The sequence below is a fragment of the Odocoileus virginianus genome, chromosome 1, assembly GCF_023699985.2.
Source record: "Odocoileus virginianus isolate 20LAN1187 ecotype Illinois chromosome 1, Ovbor_1.2, whole genome shotgun sequence".
In the NCBI taxonomy this organism is placed as follows: domain Eukaryota; kingdom Metazoa; phylum Chordata; class Mammalia; order Artiodactyla; family Cervidae; genus Odocoileus; species Odocoileus virginianus.
In genome coordinates this window covers 13519650-13540105 of record NC_069674.1, presented here as the reverse complement: position 1 = coordinate 13540105, position 20456 = coordinate 13519650, and the positions used below count along the sequence as shown (strand labels likewise).

General features: G+C 41.1%; 1 protein-coding gene across 6 annotated transcripts; it reads left to right on the top strand.

The window, feature by feature from the left end:
* Positions 1-816: 816 nt before the first annotated feature.
* Positions 817-11860, top strand: SSBP1 (single stranded DNA binding protein 1). Of its 6 annotated transcripts, none has more exons than XM_070464544.1 (7): positions 817-917; positions 1593-1659; positions 4264-4324; positions 5373-5513; positions 5738-5825; positions 7422-7510; positions 7780-8548. In XM_070464544.1, exons 2-7 carry the CDS (start codon positions 1636-1638, stop codon positions 7875-7877), a joined length of 501 nt encoding a protein of 166 aa, XP_070320645.1. In that variant the 5' UTR covers positions 817-917; positions 1593-1635; the 3' UTR covers positions 7878-8548. The 6 variants fall into 6 exon arrangements, with proteins under 6 accessions (XP_070320645.1, XP_070320600.1, XP_020750501.1 ...); XM_070464499.1 differs by having other exon boundaries at positions 871-1120; XM_020894842.2 differs by lacking the exon at positions 7780-8548 and adding an exon at positions 10800-11860 and having other exon boundaries at positions 873-1120.
* The last annotated feature ends 8596 nt before the right edge of the window (positions 11861-20456 follow it).

The window sequence follows — 20456 nt, the reverse complement described above, 5'->3', positions numbered from 1 at the left end:
CCACAATGAATTCTAAATAAAGTCAAGATCAGTAAGCTTAAGTTAATTAAAAATGCCACTTCCTCGAGAAAAATTATCAGAGATGGAAATTCTTGCAATTGAAAATAAGGTAATCAAAGGCTTTTGAAAATATTATCGATTGTTTTACTTCCATTCAAGGTAGGAAGGTAAAATTATAATTCTGTTTTTGGTATTAAAAAATACTTATGTTAAAACAGTGCTGTGAGTTTTAATACACCGAAATTTTAAATATTCAGTATTTCTTCAAGTATTGTAATGTTCTGGGGAAAAAATGTTCAAATACATAACAACTTGTACATAGGCGCGCACGTTTTTCCTGGTGCTTTAGGAATCTACTTGGCTCATATACTGTATTTAATACAAATTATATGTTATTCACGGATTTGTTCCTTAATTCTGACTTAAAAATATTGCACTAATATTTATTTTGATACCCCCCCCCCCCGTTTTTTTTGGTGACCCTTAAATTTTGCACTTTCGGCTCTTTCCCCATTCCTTTTTCTGTTTAGTTTTATTTGTTGCTACTGTTTTTTTCTTCTTGCTTTTGGAGGCTTGAACCTTTCTAGTTTTTTCCAGAGGCGCAGCTACCCTTTGTTTCGCTCACCTTGCCGAGTCCTGGGCGGACCCCGGAAACTCTTCAAATACAATAATTTCATTTCATTAAAAAGTTAAAATCAGGTTAGCTCGCCGATAGGCAGTGTTGATATATTGCTCCCGTCTGGAAAGAGGCTCCCGGAACTACCGAGTTAAGGGGGCGTGTTTCCCGTAGCACCGGCCGGCTACATTTTCACGATGCACACAGAGGACTTTCCGGTTCTTCCTTCTCGCGAGCCTTGAGTCCTGGCAGCACCCGGAAGCGATTCCCTGCCTGGAGGCTGTGCGGGCCAGAGCCTCAGGTGAGGGCGGGAGAAAGGGCGGAAGGCCAGAGTCTTGCGTTAGGTGTGCGTACGGCTGTTCTCGGCCCGGGAGGAGTTGCTTTGTCGGCGTGTAGACCTCCTCTTTTCGCGCGGAGGACTCTGCTTTCGTCGCACCTCCTAGGCTCTTTACGTTGTTGCTTGGGAGCGTCAGCTTTGAGCAAGGGCGCCCGCACATTTCAGTGGTGAGAGGGGAAGCCCAGGGATCGCCTTGTTCTTTGCAAACGAGATTGGAGGCAGTAATTTTTGCGGCAGCATGTTCCAGATTGCAGCCGCATGATAACATTTTAGTATTTGCTGAGCTCTTACTTTGTCTTAGGAGCTGTTTTAGAAGTATTGGGTATAACCGTGAAGAAATGAGGCAGGAATTCCTGCCAGAAGGGAACTTGCGTTTTAATTGAATTTGAGAAAACAGTGGAATAGAAATGAGGGTAGAATCAGAATTTTTGTATGGGTTAAAAGAAGAGGAAGTTAAGAGGGACCAAAAAAAGAGGTACGAGAGATTTTGGGGAGCGGGAGGGAATCCTTGTCTAATGTGCAGGGGCGTGATATGTTATGGTCGCAAGGTTGGTTGCATAAAAGCCCTGAATGCCTTTAGGAATTTTGGACTTAGTGAACTCGTGTTCTTGCTATAGGATATAATCTCTTTTTCTTCAGGAAAAGACTAAAGATTAGATTGGAAGAAAAGAGAGTAGAAGCCATGTTTCGAAGACCTGTAGTACAGGTAATCACTTCACGTTAATGTTGAGATGTGTTACTATAAACCACAGTGATCACATTTCTTTAGGGTTTTGCCTGCAGAGGCACAAGTCCTTTGAGCCCACCTATCTTATGTGTACTTAGCTGATATGAGGGTTGGAGACAGATTTTGGTGGTAGGTGCCAGCTCAGTCGTGTCTGACTCTTTGCTACCCCATAGACTGTAGCCCACCAGGCTCCTCTGTCTATGGGCTTCTCTAGGCAAAATACTGGAGTGGATGGCCATTTGCTGCTCCAGGGGATCTTCCCAACCCAGGGATCGAACCTGCGTCTCTGGCATCTTCTGCATTGGCATGCAGATTCTTTACCACTTGAATAAATCATGTTCACTAAAGCAAAAAAAAAAAAAAAAAACACAAAACCACCACGTTTCTAGTTTATTCACATATGTGATGAGAGTAATTACTTTTTAAAAAGTGTTACTTGCATGTAGATCAGTTAGAGAGCATTTAAAGTCCTTATTGATCTAAAATCAGTGAGAATTGTTTCAGCTTTTTTTTTTTTTTTAATCGCGTGGTTTGTTTTCTGACCACCTGCTTCTTTTGTTGTCAGTCTGGGTTCCCCACCACAAGCCATCTCCCAGCTGAGGAGAGCAGGTAAAGTTTCAGCAACTCTACAGATGAACTATGTTCAGAACTCCTCATTTCACCCAGTCAGACTCCTCACCTAATCTCTTCAGTCAGTCTATCCAGCCTTGAGTCAGCCTAGACACTCTTCCTTACTTACCTCGTTTGGGCACCAAGTTGTATAGATTCTCCTTTGTAACACTTTTCTCATAACGTCCATCTTGTTAAGGAAGAATCATTTCCTGTGTGAAGCATGTTCAGGTCTCCTCCACTCTGCTGTAGAATTGGCTCTATATTCTCGGATCCCTATTTTAACTTACACATACTTTTAAAATATATACTTTTTAATGTGTTGAAATGTGAAACCTGGAAAAGTTACTCGTGTCTTAATACACAATTCTACAGTATTAAGGTAAATTTAATACCATATATAAAAGAGTTAAAAGTTTAGTTTTAAAAAATTATCCCAGTTAAATAATTCATTCCCTATATTTGCTTCTCCGGTAGGTCTTGATTTTTGTGTGCCCCCAATGGGACAGATTATTATTCCATAAATCATGTGAGCTCTGGCTCATCTGAGCATCAGGTCAGTACATTTCTAGAATCATGACACAAGAACCAGTTAGGTTGATTCTTTACCATGTGGTAACTCATATTTTTATTTTTCTACCCATCCTCTGCCCCCAAGCATAGTGCTGGCATTCCACAGCCAAAAGTACCCTGGAATGGTTGTTGTTTCAATTGGTAGATGCCTACTGTATGTTAACAGTGCCAGTTCTGGACACATGTTTCTCTGATACAGTGGTTAGCTCTCTGAACCCAGTGGTGTTCTCAGTAATGTGTACTCAAATCTTGGCAGTAACCCTTAAACAGAGGCAGCAAAGGGCAGTGGGAAAGGCAGCAAAGGGCAGTGGGAAAGCCAGCAGCCTTGGGGCAGGGAGCCCTGGGTTCTAGTTGTGACTGCCACTTCTTTCCTGTAGGATTTTGGGCAAGTTACTCTATCTCTGAACTTCATTTTTGTCATCTGTAAAGTGGTGGTAATTTTACATAGTTTATAGGTTTATTCTGAGGATTAATTGATAAGAGGCAAAGCACTTACCTAGTATTCACTAATGATGGACTCCTGTGGACTATAGCTTGCCAAGCTCCTCTGTCCATGGAATTTTCCAGGCAAGACACTGGAGTGTATTGCCATTTCCTTCTCCAAGGGATCTTCTCGACCCAGGAGTCGAACCTTCGTCTCTTGCATTGGCAGGCGGAGTGTTTACCACCGCGCCCCCCGAGAAGCCCTTTCAGTAACGATGGCTCTGGTTATCACAGTGCTGCTGTTACACGGCAGTGACTGTCTTTCTCTGACAGACTGATTCGAACAGTCCTACTTTTTGTATTTAATCAAAGAACCATATTTGCTTATCTTAGATTTTTGGGGGGGCTGTCAGAAGCACAGATTTTTCCAGCACGTGTTGTTTACCTTTTTGTGTGCAAGCGCAGAAGCACCGTGTCAGAAGGTTGCCGCCGAAGCAGCAGGAGGGGCCTGTAACGGACTCTGTGTGCTCCCTCGGGCCTTCTCCTTGCCTGTGGGCTTCTGCCAGAGGCTGCTCCTAAGTGTGTGTGTGGTCCTCCTGGCTCTGTGGGGCTTCCCCAGTGGTGCAGTGGTAAAGAAGCTCCCTGCAATGCAGGAGATGCAGGAGATGTGGGTTCAGTCCCTGGGTTGGAAAGATCCCCTGCAGGAGGGCGTGGAAACCCACTCTAGTATTCTTGCCTGGAGAATCCCCTGCACAGAGGAGCCTGGTGGGCTACAGTCCACAGGTTTGCACAGAGTTGGACACCGCCGAAGCCACTGAGCGTGCCCGCGTGCCTGGCACTGTGACGGGTGCACCTCTCGTGTGTGGGTGTGTGCCTTGGGGGCTGCTGACTGGGTGGTGACCAGGTGTGAACTGGTCTTCTGTTTGCATTTGCCTTCCCCCTGTACTAAAGCTGTTTTACTCATTTGTTCCACTTTAGGTGCTTCGGCAGTTTGTAAGACATGAGTCTGAAGTAGCTAGCAGTTTGGTTCTCGAAAGGTGTAAGTAGTAGCTGATTTTCAGTTTTCATAGCAATTTGCTCATGTTCTCAGATATGTTGCAGAAGAGGTGCATTCATCGGGTTATACTCTGTTAACCATCATGCTTTTGGCTCATATCTGCCTCTCTGATCTTGGCCTTCCTATCAGGCTGCAGGGGCCTTCTGTAAACCTGGTCCTTCTTTCCTTATCAATCACTTTTTACCCACTCTTATCGTCACTTTCCTGCCAAAGAAATTCCTTGGGTCCTTTTTGGTTACCTAAGACATCCAAGGCTGTGTGCTAGTTAGCTGAAGCAGTGAATGTTTGTGAAAAATGGTTGTTTCACAGAAATAGTCCCTGTATTTATAAAGATTTTCAGATCTCAGTTTTATTCTTTTAACCATACAACAGTTTAAAAAAAGTTTTTTAAAGGTGCTTAAAAGATGAAGCGATGCTTTTGAACTGTGGTGTTGGAGAAGCTCTTGAGAGTCTCCTTGGACTGCAAGGAGATCCAACCAGTCCATCCTAAAGGAAATCAGTCCTGAGTGTTCATTGGAAGGACTGATGCTGAAGCTGAACTCCAATACTTTGGCTACCTGATGCAAAGAACTGACTCATTTGAAAAGACCCTGGTGCTGGGAAAGATTGAAGGCAGAAGGCAAAGGGGACGACAGAGGATGAGATGGTTGGATGGCATCACCGACTTGATGGACTTGAATTTGAGCAAGCTTCGGGAGTTGGTGATGGACAGGGAGGCCTGGTGTGCTGCAGTCATGGGGTCGTAAAGAGTTGGACATGACTGAGTGACTGAACTGACTGAATTGAAAAGAAGAATTTAGATAAAGAGCTTAATGCTTGTTTTGTGGGGTTCTATAGATATTTTCTCCTTTCTTGTCCGTCCTCTTTTTTTCCCTTCGATCCTCTTTTTATTTGCTCCTCACACTTGTTTTCTGACCTTCTAGTGTTTGGGTTTTGTTTAATGCTGAGATTGAAGTTGGAGTAGTGTTTGTAGTTGTTCCTCTTCTGGACATTTCTGTCAGTCTTATGTTATCTACAAATTGCTTTTCAGCTCTGAATCGTGTGCAGTTGCTTGGTCGAGTAGGTCAGGACCCTGTCATGAGACAGGTAGAAGGAAAAAACCCAGTCACAATATTTTCCCTAGCAACAAATGAGATGTGGCGATCAGGGGAAAATGAAACCTACCAAATGGGTGAGTATAAAAGACTGGGTTTTACTTTTATCCGCAGTAAATAGACATTATTTAGTGTGACTTGTCTAATTAGATACTTTAAGAATACTTTCAGAAAGGATCTTCCCTAACTCTGTCCTGTCTCTTAGAAACGGTGGCGTGGCTGAGCTGGACGTGATGCCCTTTGGCAGTTGTCTTTTGCATTTGTAACCACATTCCCTGTCCTTGTGATTCTTGTGACTTAGGTGATGTCAGTCAAAAGACAACATGGCATAGAATTTCAGTGTTCCGACCGGGCCTCAGAGATGTGGCGTATCAGTATGTGAAAAAGGGGTAAGTTGAAGAAGGAGGGATCTTACAGGTTGAATGTTTAAAAAAACAAACAAACTGGGAATGTGTTTTCATGGACTCTGTAGCTCTTCTGTTTATAAAGTACCACTCATTACTTTGGGTTAGCCCAAGAGGTATTTATCAGTGCTTAATACTGTATGCATAGAGTCATATGTGACTAGTTTAAAGGTTTTAACATGGTTTAGCGTTTTAAGAACTCAGGACAATAGGATGCGAACTTGAACAGCACTGATGAGGTGAGAGAGAAGGCAGAGGGTACTGTGTGCCTGTGAGCAGGTGCAGCAGTGCTCGTGGGAGTTCCCAGGCCGCCATGGCCAGGGACCCCGATGGTGGGTGTCTTCCTCTTGGCATCCACGTGGTGGCTTGACAGAGGGTCTAGGAGGTTGGGAGCCTGACGTGGTGAGGTATTCTGGGGATATTCAGAGCAGTTAATTCATATTTGATAATTTTATATGAGCTTAGCAATTCTGATTTGAAATGTTTGGATTATGTATAAGAAGTATCTTTTCCAAACCCACAGAAGGACAAAAGATTGTTTGTGTTTAGCAGCAGCTATAGTCATAGTTTAACTATTATAGAAATAAAACATTTCATGAAACATAAGTTTAGCAATAATTAAAATTTCAATTTTTTTCAGTAACTGCATACCTTTTCTTCATATGTACCTCCATTGTTGTGTGTGTATAGTATGTAAATATATATATATATATATATATATATATATACTCACATAAAACACGTAGGGGACATTTCAAGGAAAAGGTATCAATTTCACTTACTGGTTGATGAGTCTGTGTGACTGTTCCCTTTGGCACCCAGTCATTGTACTAGTCTGCTTTCTATATTGTACAGTATCAGTGCTGTTAGATTCTGAGATTGGTGCCGCTGTGGCCATTTTCTACCCTTTAAAGTCGGCATTACATTTGTCTTCTAGTTCAGCCTTCTAGAGAGTGCAGAGTAGTCTTAATAATTAACTCTGGGTGAAATACTAAGCTGAAAACTTGTTTTGAATTTTAATAATCTAAAGTCATTTGAGAGTAAGTTCATGAACCTCACTATAGAAAGGAACTGAAAAATAAGTGAAAAAAAACCCGACAAATCTGTTAGATAATTCAGGGTCAGAGGGGATAGAAAAATCACATGTTGGAAATCAGTCATAGAGATTTAAAGGATGCTCTTCATTTTCACTGTCTTAAGGTTGCTTTTTAAAAAAATTTTGACTTAAAATTTGGAACTTTTTTCCTTAAACTTCATAAAGGCCACAGGCAGCTAAAAGACAAAAACATCATTTTTTCTACAGTGTGGCAAGGCAAGTCCACGTGTACTTTATGTTTCAGTACTCTTGTTCTTTGGCTGTGCCTCATGGCTTGCAGGATCTCAGTTCCTGAATCAGGCAGTGAAGGCGCAGAGTCCTAACCATCAGGAAACTATTTTAGCACTCTTAATTCTGAATTTTGAGAAGTGGTATGTGTGATTATCTATTTCATCCTTGAAGAGTATAACTCTTCTCTGACCTGACTCTGCTGTAAAGCATATTGAAATCTCCAGACTAAAACTGGTAAATTTTATTTGTATCAGGTCTCGAATTTTTGTGGAAGGGAAAGTAGACTATGGTGAATATACGGATAAAAATAATGTGAGACGACAAGCAACAACAATTATAGCAGGTAAGGCTCTTGTGATAATAGCTATTCTTTTTTTTTTTTTTCCCTTTGAAAGCTTGGCTATGTTACAGCCTTACCTGAGGCTATTAGTACTGATGCTTATGAGATTGTAAGGCACCCCACCAGGAGAATCCTGAGTGGAGTTTGTGGGCCTGCTCCAAGTTTCTATATATATATATATGTCTTCTTTCAGAAAGTGATCTCTGTACTCACAGTTTTAGTTCACAAGTAACTTTAGAATTATCTGTTGCACTGTTGATGCCTCTTTGAAGGACACGACCTAAATGGAAAAGCATGTACCAAGAAGAGTTACACTAATATTGGCACCAGACATTTGTACAGATTCATTCAGAGCCTGTTTGGTACTTAACGTGATGATTTTGTTTTAAACTCCTGTTCTCATTAAACAAAATACAAAACAACATGGAAAAATGGATGCACAGAGCTTAAAGGAGGTTAAGAAGATATCCACTAGACGAAGAGTGTTTAAGCTTTTCTGAAAATTTTGCGAGAATTTTGAAACCAATATACCCCTTTGGACACGTCTAGGTTGACATTAATAAGAGTTTTTTTCAATATAAAACTATGTTGCTGTTAAAGGTATTAAGGGATCTAAATACCATAACAATTTGATATCCATCATCATTAAAAAGATACAAGCTCTACAACATTTGGAAAGTTTATGATTCCCTTTTCTCTGAATTTGTTTTTCAATTCCATTTTCTCCCTAGAAGTGTATCTTAATATAATGTATAGTCAAAAATATTTTATTATTTTATTCTGTTAAATGTAACAAAAGTACATGCATAAATAGAAATTTTAGAATATTTTAAAATCTTTGCGATAGTGAGGCTCTAAATGTTAGGCTTCTCCTTGAATAGGTTATCATTACAGTTGTTTTTAGAATATAATTGACCAAAACAATTGTAATATGTAAGTACCAAAGCTATAACATTTTATTGAAAATGTGTCTTAATGAGATAGATGATGCATTTTTTGTCTTTTGGATTAATTGCTAAAATAAAAGTTATTAAACATTCATTCTGTTTTCTTGTTTTTTATGGATATAAAACTCAAGAAACTATTTTCTTAAATAAGTTGATGAGAGTGAAAGCTATTTATGAACTTCAGAGATATGCCAAAATTAGATATTTAAAAGTTAATTTTTTATTATGGAAAATGTTAAACATACACAAAAGGAGAGAGGAGTGAAAAACAAAAACTCCCATCATGCAGCTTCAACAGTTATCAGCAGATAGCAAATATTATTTCATCTATGCCCCAGCTCACTTTTCCCCCACCTGGATCATTTTGAGTGAATCTTGAGACATTGTATCATCCATAAATATTTCAGTAGGTGTCTTTGAAATGTATGGATTCCTCTTTATAGTGCTATTATCAGAGCTAGTATTAAGAACTCATTGTTAAATTACCTTTTACTAGATGTCATAGTATTGAAATTTTTTTGCTTGCTTCATGAACAGCAATCTATATGTTATATTACATGGTTTATGTATATCTTAAGTCTCATTAAAAAAAAAAAAGAATTTAGATTTGGGAGGCTAAAAGTCTGACAACTTAAGTCTTCTGACAGATTTTCCTTTTTCTCTTTTTACTTGTTCCAGAGTTCATGTCTTAACTACTATGTGTTATTGATAAATTATAATTTGTTATAAATAATAAGCATATATTTTCTTACTGCTTTCTTGAAAGTATATTGACCTTGAGAACCAATATAGGTATCTTCCTCCCCTCATTATTAAACTTAAGGTTCTTTCTGACCAGTTTGCTTTCATATTTCCTGAGTGTCTTGAGTAAATCACTTCCTGCCTGCCCTCTTCCTTGGCTTATTCTTGCAGAGGTATCTACCTGTTCAAAAATTTTTTTCCAAATCTGTGTATGGTATAAAACTATGCCTGTGATTTCAGCAATGGAAAATCAGGCTGTCTAATAAAATAGTTGACATATTTATGAAGCATTTAATACTTTGATCTTCTACTGTAAACCTTTTGTGTGGACAAATTTCAAATTTAAATTGTGTGAAGTTTTATAAACCAGGTCAAAGAGAAACATTTCAAATTATCTGCCATTTTTTTCTTGTCACTATTATTCACCAGCATGGATGATTAAGCAATTAACATAGGTTTATGGCTAATAGTAAAATGAATAGGTCTTTAGTGCCTTTAGGATGGAAGGGAATAGAGTATAATTTGGCTCATCTGTTTTATGGGCTATATATTTTTTTCTCCTAGAAATCAATGTAATTTAAAAATAGCCACCAGCAGGTGGCAGTCTCGTCTTTTTACATAGTGATGTCAACTTGGATAATCTCTTCTGAAATAACTATTCTATACCAAAATACTCTAGTTTTAGAAGACTATAGTCATGAAGAAATACTCAGTTATTGTATAGTAACCATTTTTGGGATAATTCTAAAGTTTTAAGAATGTCAGTGTTTTGGTATTTTGTAGAAGGTACTGCTTTTCCTTTGCTTGTCCTCAACTAATTGTTTCTGGACAACCTTTTAGGAGCAGTGTCTGATGTTTTTGGATAAAAATGCTCCCTCTGAAATATTGATTACTAGAAAATTTCCCAAGAATAAATGTGTAAAACTAATTTTGTTTTGAAATTTAGAAATACCGTGTGTTCTGTATGAGTGTTCAGACTTAAAAAACACAAATAGATCTCTGTCCTGATGGGGCCATATTGAACCCCGTCCTTCCCTCTTCCCTCCAGCATGTGGTATGTGATGCCATGATCCTCTTCTGTGTGAGGATGTGCTCCTTGGTTTACTGGCATCTGTCTGAGTGTTGCAAGCATCAAAGTGTGTGACTAGCTCTTTTGTAGAAAGTTACTACTGAGAAGACCTTTGCTACCTTCAGGGAAGACAAGAAGTATCCCACCTTTTCTCACAAGGTCTGAATTACTGATAAACCGTCAAAGCCCAGCTGTTACCTCCATTATGCCCATCATAAATACCTGTCAAGAACATCAGTTAGTTCAGTCACTCAGCTGTATTCAACTCTGTGACCCCATGAACTGCAGCACACCAGGCTTTCCCGTCCATCACCGATTCCCGGAGCTTGCTCAAATGCATATCTGTCGGGTTGGTGATACCATCCAACCATCTCATCCTCTGTTGCCCCCTTCTCAGCAGGAACCTAGTGTTTTGAGAATTGTCTAAAGTCTCTTTGGTGAATAGCACTAAAATATGTATGTGGTAGAAGGGAATGATTAAGTGAGGTGGAGAAAGAGTTCTGAAAATAACATTTGTGCTTTGGCTTCTTTACAGATAATATTATATTTCTGAGTGACCAGATGAAAGAGAAGCCGTAGACTGGACGATTCTTCTCTGGCCGGTGTTTGGTACAGTCTCATTTCCAAATCATGCTAGTGTTTATAGTTCCTAAGGACAAGAATTAAAATACTCTTCATTATAAAATGAGTGATAACATTTTCCTGACTCTCACTCCCCTTCCCCTTTTTGTGTCATGAACTCTGATAGCTCCTGCCTGTTAATGGTATTCACTGATTGTTTATTCTTTAAGAGAAGGTTTCTGTGTACAAAATTGTGAACTTTTAGGTTCATCCATGTTATGGCAAAGGGATGAATGTCCTTTGGGAAGGCCCCCTGACCCCCACCCCCCCTTTTTTGTGCATACTTCTATTATAGCATTGAGTCAACCACCACAGTGTTTTTGAGCATTGCTGTATGTCAGACATTTAGCCCATGGTTGCAGATAACTGATTTCCTTATCTGGTTTATAGACCAGAAGGCAAGGGCTGTATCTTCTTTGTGTACTTATGTGTTTAACCAGTGCTTTGCACAGAGTAGGCAATAAATGTTGACATGTGAATGATCCCAATAGGATAATGAGCTTTTAGCCCAAAGTGAAGGGGTTTGCTGAGCAGCAGTCAGTATCTAACCTAAATAGCTTCAAGACTAAGCTACCTCAGTCCCATCTTTCGTTTTTGGACAATTTCACTAGTAGCATTTATGAAACAGTTTACCAGCAGTAAAGACCTAAAGTGCTACTGGGGATGAAATTGTTCATCTCCAGGAGGTGATACAGGGGTTCTGGTTTCACACTATTTTCTTTCTTTCTAAGTCCCTATTCTCTGTCCTTTTAGTCTCATCCGGAGCTCTCTCTTTTTAGGGAGCCCCCTCTGGCAATGCATCTCTAGGTTAGCGCCCCAGGTATGACATTTCCCTTTAGTTTTTCTACATGGTTTCCTGCTGTCCATACTGTGTACACTTGTGTACACACAGTCACTTTCATTATAAGATTCTAACACAGAGCACTAACAATTTACTAGTAATGATTAAATGAAATAAACTCTGTTTTAAATGCGTCCTGTACGTGTTGAAGTTGGCATCAGTCCCTCCCAGGAGTGTGTGCTCGTTCGCTGCTGTGTTACAGAGGCTGGCCGCTGCTGGGCAGGTTGTCGGGTCACACGGTAGACGTCCCTGTTCTCAGGCTCCAGCTCTGCCTCTAGCCCAGCCTGGTTATTTGTGTCCCAGGCTGTGTGTCCTCTCCCCCGCCTCTGAGTGTGGTGCTCACTGTAGCGTACATCCTGCTGGACTTAAACAAGAACCGCATTCACACGTGATTTTATGGGCCCTTGGCTGTTTTAAGGCAACTTCTACACACTTCAGCAGCTTTTTGTACTCACACCACAGTTTGGCTAGGGAAAATTGGAGTTCCTTAGTTTATCCTTTCCATGCCAAGATATGGGAGAAAATTACTGTTTCCTCGTATCAACCATCTTTAAATTTAATTTTTTTTTCAGCCACCTTTTTCTTTTCTTTTTTCCTGTAACTGGGACCATTAATCAGCATGTTGCATCTGCCCTCTTGGTTCCCACATTAACACTCTGGTGTTGCAGTACCTACCCACTCCTTGACCCCACATTCCTTAAAGCAAAATTGTAAAGTACATAAAATTTGTTTTTGGGGCAACTTTTTATTGTCCTCAGCGAAGCTACTTTTATGCTCCTTCAAAGTTATAAGAGGTCATGCATAGAAGTATTCCTGTTTAAACTGGGTGATGAATCTGTGCTTTGGGAAAGTGACATGGTGAACAAAACAGCTTAATTGCCAAGTGATTCTGAGTCTGGGTGCAGGGGCCAGAGACAGTGTCCGCCAGGATCCTGTGAGCTGAGGGGCTCTTCTGCAGACTCCCACTGGAGTTCACTCGAGAGGTTCTGAGGTGGGCAGCGGGGCTTTCAGAGTCAGGTGTTCAGGGCAGAGGCCTCAGCGTGCACGTGGTGCTACAGACCTGGGGTCCACAAGCTGCTGGGCTGCAGGAGCATCAACTCTGCCCTCCCCTGCAGGCAGCCCCAGCTGCTGAGAAACTTCCTTCTGTCCCCAGGCTGGTCTCAGAGGAGACGGAGAATCCGATAGCAGTCACAGACCATAGGGGTCTTCTAGTTTTGTGTCTTGCCTTTCCTTATTTCATGGTCTTACAATGTCAGGGAATGTACCTATAGAAGACTGCTCTGTGACTTTGATTTTGGGATTCTGTGTTAGTTTAATGATGAGTATGATACATGGAAGTGTGGGAGAAAAAGTGTCAGACAGCATGTGTGGTTTGAAACTATATCCCGTATTTGAAAAAGAAGTAATTGATAATAGATGCATACCTCAAGAAGTCTAGAAGGAGAAAAAACAAAATGTTCTGATGATTTCTGAATGGGAAGATTGTATATGATTTAGTTTACACTTTTGTATATTCTTTTTTTAAGCATTGAGTATGTATTACTTTTATAATAAGAAATAAAGCTGTTTACATTTTTTGGGGACAAAAAAGCTTTTCCATTATTTCCAAGCCAGGCTTGCTCTCATTCACATTAAGCTAGTACCATCTCATGCTTAGACATGTTATCTTTTTTTTCTTGTATTCCCCTCTTTAAGTATATATAGCCTGGAAGGGCTGACTTTAAAGACTATCACATATGAGATCCACTATTTGCTGCGAGGTGCAGTTCTCAGAGAGTCATCCTTTTCTTAAAAATCGCTGGGTGCTTACTTGTCCAAAGACATCCAGAATCATCAAAGACATGTTTCCGTGGCTTTTGGGGATTACCTGTCATTGCCAACTGGGTTTCAGCCTAACCTTTGTAGCTGGGGAAATTAATGGTAATTTCTCATTGTTCCTAAAAGATAATGTGCAGTTCTTGAGGGCAGGGTTGTCTTTTACTCAGACTGCCCTTTTACCCTTGTCCAGCCCAGCCCAGCGCAGTGATGGTTTAGGGCTTTGTAAATTCGTGTTGTTCCTTCAGACTGCACTGAGACATTGACATGCAAATGAGGGCAGGATCACCTTACTTGTTTTGCTGTCAGGGTTTGCATTATATGCCCTGAAGATTGGCGGGAATAACAGCAAGCAAATCATCATAGAAAACAAGAGATCGTCACAAGGTTAGTGAGTTACAGAGAAATATCTTACAAGGTAACAGTAATCACATTAGTGGCTGCACACCAGGCCCTGGGCTAAGTACTTTTTACTATTGACTCATTTAACTATGACGCTAAGAAGTAGGTCGTATAACCCCATTTTACAGGTGAGGAAACTTGAAATTGAGAGATTTAAGACACACGTCAAAGTGGTGCAGCTCCTAAGAGGCACATCAGGGGTTTGAACTTGGATACATGAGGTTTGCAGTTTGCTTTCTGCTCACAGCCTCCTTCGGGGCTTCCCTGTAGCTCAGCTGGTAAAGAATCCACCTGCAATGCAGGAGACCCCGGTTCGATTCCTAGGTTGGGAAGATCCGCTGGAGAAGGGATAGGCTACCCTCTCCAGTATTCCTGGGCTTCCCTGGTGGTGCAGTTGGTAAAGAATCCATCTGTAGTGCAGAAGACCTGGGTTTGATCCCTGGGTTGGGAAGATTCCCCTGGAGGAAGGCATGGCAACCCCTCTGGTATTCTTGCCTGGAGAATCCCAGGGACAGAGGAGCCTGGTGGACTGCAGTCCGTGGGGTCACAAAGAGTCAGAAATGACAGTAACTAGGCACAGCACAGCACCGCTTCTTTCCCACTCCTGTTGACCTTGAGTAACCAGAACCCCGCTGCTGACTTCTGCCTGGAGCCTTGTGCATGGTGCGTTTGAATCACACCAGGATCCCATACCTTCTAGGCTTTGGTGGGGGAAGAATTATGCAATGGAGAAATACCGCCACCTCTTCAGTATTCGTTCTCGTTTTCAGTTTAATGATTCCCACAGGAAAATAAATCACAGTTAATTTCCTACCAGGTTATCTTTACATATTCCTCTTCTTTTTTATCAAGTAGTGTCTCCTTACTGGTTAAAGTAAGTTCAGGGTGTCTGCTCCTTTTATTGTTTCCTCCAGTTGTTTCCTTCCTTCTGAGTGTTGAGATTGTCTGGAAGATTGTTCAAGAATTTGTCAGGCTTACTTTTTAGAGAGTGAGACTTTTGGCCGGCACCAGTATCACTGATGTCCCCTCTCATTCTCTCTTTACTGTTCATCCATTAGCTCTCTGCCATCCTTTGAACCTCAGAGTCCTGCTTGTCCATATTGGTGTACATCTTGACACTTTCTTGTTTTTCTCCTCTACCTGTCATTTGGGGAAAAAACTGGTCTGTCATATAGTTCACTGAAGGCTGTGCAATCAGAGAGCCTGCATTTGAATCTCTGCTTTGGTCAGAGCAGATGAGTGAACTCTGGTGAGTTTCTTAACTTTCCATGCCATGATTTTTGTTGTTTTGTTTTCCTATGAATAAACCAGGGGTAATAGTAGTCCTACTTTTATGGCCCTGCTGTGAAGAACATAGTAAATAATATGTGTAACTTATTTACATGATGTAATAATAACATGTATAACTCATTTATTATTAATAATAACATTATTTATTAATATTAACCTATTAGGTTAATAAATTAACATAATTTATTAAGTTAACTATTATAAATGTTAACTTATTTATTAATATACATATTATTAATATGTGTAACTTATTAATATGTATGATATATTATTATTACATGGTATAATTATATTTTTATTACATGATGTATTACATGATGTAATAATAATACATGTAACTTATTACTTGATGCACATAGTAACTGCATCAAGTGCTCAGTACATACTGGATGTTATTACTGTTGTTGCAGTTATTTTAAATAAGGTGTATTTATCTTCCAATCACCGTGTCCATCTCACTGAGTCTCATGGGATCCTTAGAGGGCGTTTCAGTGTATTGTACTTGACCTTTTTGTGGTTGTAGTATCAACACCCATGGATTACTGAGCACATGTTCCACTTTGGTCATTCTTTTTTCTTTGCTTTGTTGTTAATCTTCTATGCTGTTTTCCATTAACCTGGGTATCTTTTTAAACTCAGAAGCCATGTGGGCATCTGTCACATGCATGCATCCATGCAGCCAGGACATAAGGCTGAATATAACAGGGCTCCTGCGTTGAAGGGACTCAGGGTGCAGGATGGTGGGGATTGTTGGGGAGGACAAAAGCAGGAGGCTGTGTAGTCGAGTGTGATACTCGTCCCAGTAGAGACAGTCCTGCGGGGCCCAGAAGAGAATAGTCAGGAAACATCACCAACAGGGGTCCAGAGACTTAAAGGTCTGTGAAACATTGAAAAGTAAAATGTGAAAAGTGCTTTGAGGGTAGACTGCACAGCGCGTTGGAAGCTTGGAGAGAACTTTGGCAGTAGGAGCCCTAGAAGGTTTTACAACGGACATCTCATCAGAATTGTCCTTCAAGAACTGTGGAGACAGGTGAAGGGTTAGAAGGAGGAAAGTGGAGAGGTCAGTAGGAAGCTACTGAATAAGCCTGGGAAGGGTTAGTAGAGTGGGGATGAGAGGTGACATGACGGCTGTATGGGATTCACGTGGACTCATTCATCTTTGTGTCTACTGTGTGCCAGATCCTGTGCTAGGCCCTGAGCTGGGGACACAGAGAGCACGCAACTCCTACCCAGGATCTAGTGACAGAACACATGTGTTGGTGGTATGAGAAACGTCAGAAGGTAATTTTGAAGCTTCTGCTTGGGCAGCTGTGGAGATGGTGACATTTTTATTTGAGACTAAGGAACGTGGGCACTGGGGCCTTGAAGATCCCCCTTCATGGATCACAGCCTTGTTGTGGCGAAGGGGCTTGCATAACTCACTGAAGCTATGAGCCATGCTGTGTAGGGCCATCCAAGATGGACAGATCATGGCGGAAAGTTCTGACAAAGTGTGGTCCACTGGAGGAGGGAATGGCTAGCCACTCCAGTATTTGTGCCGTGAGAACCCCACTGACAGTATGAAAAGGCAAAAAACACAAGACACTGGAAGATGAGGCCCCCAGGTCATCAGGTGTCCAACATGCTGTGGGGCGGGGGAGTGCGACAGAGGATGAGATGGTTGGATGGCATCACTGACTCCATGGGCATGAGTTTGAGCAAACGCAGGGAGCCTAACATGCTGCAGTCCATGGGGTCACAAACAGTTGGACATGACTTAGCTACTGAACAACAACAGCAAGGAACATGGATGTGGGAGCAGATTTGAGAAGAGGAAAGATAGTTTAGTTTTATTTAGTTGTAGACTTTCTAGCTTTTATTTGGGAGGGTGAAGGTTAATGAGTCTGGTGCTCAGAAGCGACACTGAGGCAAGAGTGACATTTTTTTCTTCTTGCCAAACACATTGTAAACAGATTTTTGTGAGGTACCCTTCAAATGTGGCCAGGATTCCAGCTTTCTGTTGTGGAAAGCCATGTTGTGGGAAAGATTTCCAGTTGTCTCCTTGTTTTTACGATACGGGGTTGGTTGTAATCAGGGAAGGGTGTGATGACAGACACAGAGGCAGCTGTCTTTGAGAGAAGGGTTCCTTCCTTGCAGTTCTCAGGGGAGGACATGGGCCACACCATGTACACATGGGGAGGTGCCAGGGTAAGTCAGGAGGCAGCAGGAGCAAGGGGGAGGCAGGGGTTTCCTGGGGGAAAGCGGGTGAGACAGGATAGGGGAGCCAAACAAGTTTAGAGTTAGTCAGCTCAAATACATTTCAGTAGGCAGTGGTCCCTCGGTGTCAGGTGCCTGCCTGGCCGTGGGGGGATTTCAGGTAGAGGAAGAGTGTCCTGGTGAGGGCTGTGAACTCGGGGCTGCTTGATGTGCATATCAAAGGCATGCTTGTGGGCAACTCCTCTGCTATTTCTAGGAATCAGCTACCCTTTGGGGGTGGGGTGGGGGCAGTGGCTCCCATGATCTGCCAGGCCCCAAGATATCAAAGCATCGTAAAATACAGAAAATAAGACGCATTGTTTAAAAAAGAAGCATGCATTTGCTGCCCAGTATCTGTTATTCCTTCTACATTTATGGAACCCATATTTTTGGGGGGTGACAGTGTGAACAGCAAAAGTACTGCACTCCTATTCTCCTTTGCAGTTAAGAATTGCTCAGGGCTGGGGGGGCGGGAGGGGAGGTGTGTGTAAGCAGAAGTCATTTGTTGGCATTTCCAGGAAAGTTCCTTCAGTGACCTAAGTCTGCTGGGAGGCTCATCCTGTGTGCTTCTCTTCACCGTCATCTGACTCTTGCCTAAAATGTGGCCGTGGTGGCTGAGTCTCCAGTAGCCATCTTGGAGCGTGAGGTGGTCTTCAAGCTGGAAGACAGAGGAAGCTGGGATCCATGATGACCGTGGAGCCACCATGCCCGTCCCGGACAGCCTACCTCTGGACTTCTTTTGGCGACACAAATAAATCTGCCTTGTAGCTACTTGTTTGTGCTTTGCAGTTAAACCTATCCCTTAACGAATTCACGCATTTTTAACCTTTTATCTCCATACACGTGATCAGCTCGTTACTCTCACCTTTCTCTTGCATGACTCTCCACTGTGAGTAGAAGTGAAATCTTACTTCTGCTCACACAGTCCTCCAGGCTTTTCACTTAACGTCTCATTCTGAATTCGAGGAGGAGATTGGGACATAAGACCTACACAGAACCTTAACAGTTAGTGTTTAAAAGAGTCAATCTGAGCACCCTCCTCAAATAAATACTGTGCAATTTTGCTTGAAGTCCCTAATGAGGACCCTTAGTTTAACAGCTCCCTGTTAAATAAAGGAGCACTTAAGAACAGAAATACTACCCTCATACTTCCCCCGCAGTATAGCAGACCAGATAATCTGGAGTGAGATTTCCCAGAGGAAAAGTAACTGAATCCTGAGTTTAACATAGTTTTTATTGCATCATTGAATGTCTTAATTGAGGCTGCTATAACAAAGTAGTATAGACAAAGTGACATAAACAACAGAGGTTTATCTTCTCACCATTACGGAGGCAGGGAGTCCTAAGATCAGGGTGCCAGCATGGTTTCCTGTGCGGCCTGTGCTCCTGGCTTCGGGGTGGCTGCCGTCTTACTGTGTGCTCACATGACCTCTTGTTTGTGAGTGCTGGTAAAGAGAGCTCTCATGAGGAACTAATCCTGTTGTATCGGCGCAGTGAGAAAATGAAAAAAGTATTAAGATAGCAAAGAAAGTTGCAAATGCTGGGATTCCATAGAAGGTACAAGGGAATCAATAGATGAGTAATTAAGAGTTGCTGGAAATAAGATCAGTGTATGAAAGTCAATTGCAAACAGCAAAGAAAATGTAATTTCAAAAAGATCCTATACACAAGAGCATCAGAAGATGGAAGGTGTCCTCAAGTGTGTGGTCCCTTTGGAGGATGTTCTAAAACTTTTGAAATGCATGAAAAGAAGACAAACTGGTATGCCATGTTTTTTGGACACATCAAAATGTAAAGATATCAATCGTCCCCAAGTTGATGTTTTACAGATCAAAAAATTCCCAGAAGTGTTCTGGGGGCAACTGGACGAGCTGATTGTAAAGATGTATTCTTGAGCAGAAGTCTGAGACCAGGCAGCATGCTCCAGAAGAGGAAGGGTGAGATGGGGGCTTGCTCTGCCAGTTGCTAAGACAGGTTTTTGTTTTTTATTTTTGTTTTTTAGTAATAAGTATACCATGGATGCAGAAATAAGCAAATAAACAGTGGTATAGAATAGAGAACTCAGAAACAGGCCATGCATATAGGGAAATGATAGGGTGAAAGTGACATTATAGATCACTAGATTAAGTATCAATAAATGTTGCTAGGAAAATTTATCATCCATATAGGAGAAAAATGAAATTTAATCTCTACATCTTATACAAAAGTCAATTCTTGGTTATTTAAAGAGTGAAAGGAAACACAAGATTTTGGAAGAAAGTACAGGACAATGGCTAGGTTTTTTAAAATAAATCTTGAACATAGAAACAAGCGATAAATTTAACTTAAAAATAACCTTTTTAAATCAGAAGTCACCACAAAGAAAGCAAAAGGACAAGTCACAAACTGGCAGAGAAGATATTTGAAATAATATAACTGAAATAGTCTGGAATATAGAAAGGCCTAGAGAGCAAAAAATATGAGCCGGAATATATGAAAAACTACAAAGCAAGAAAATGAGAGCTTAGTAGAAAAATGGTCAAAGACAGAAGCACTTAACAGGAAATATAAATTATCCACCTAATGTATGAAAAACTGGTCAATCTCGTTAATAATCAAGGAAATGCAAAACCAGAAATTTCAATAAACTTTCATTTTAAGACCTCCGTGCTAGCAAGTTTCAACACATTTGACAGAATGAAGTGTGAAGGAGGATCTTGTAGACCATGGAAACTAGTGGGGGAATGTAAGTTGACACCTTTTGAGGGACATAACTTGCCTTTTTTGAGAAAACGTTTTGACATTAACTTGTAATGTTGAAATTTCACCTAGTTATTCTACCTTTAAGATAGACTCTGTAGAAAAGTCTTGCCATGTAGACCAAGAAACAAGTCCAGAGGTGCTCATAGCAACAACATGTAAGAGTACAAAACTGGGAACAATCCAAGGTTCATCCACACAGAATGGATAAATAAATGCCCCCACAGTGGATCATTATACACCTGGGTA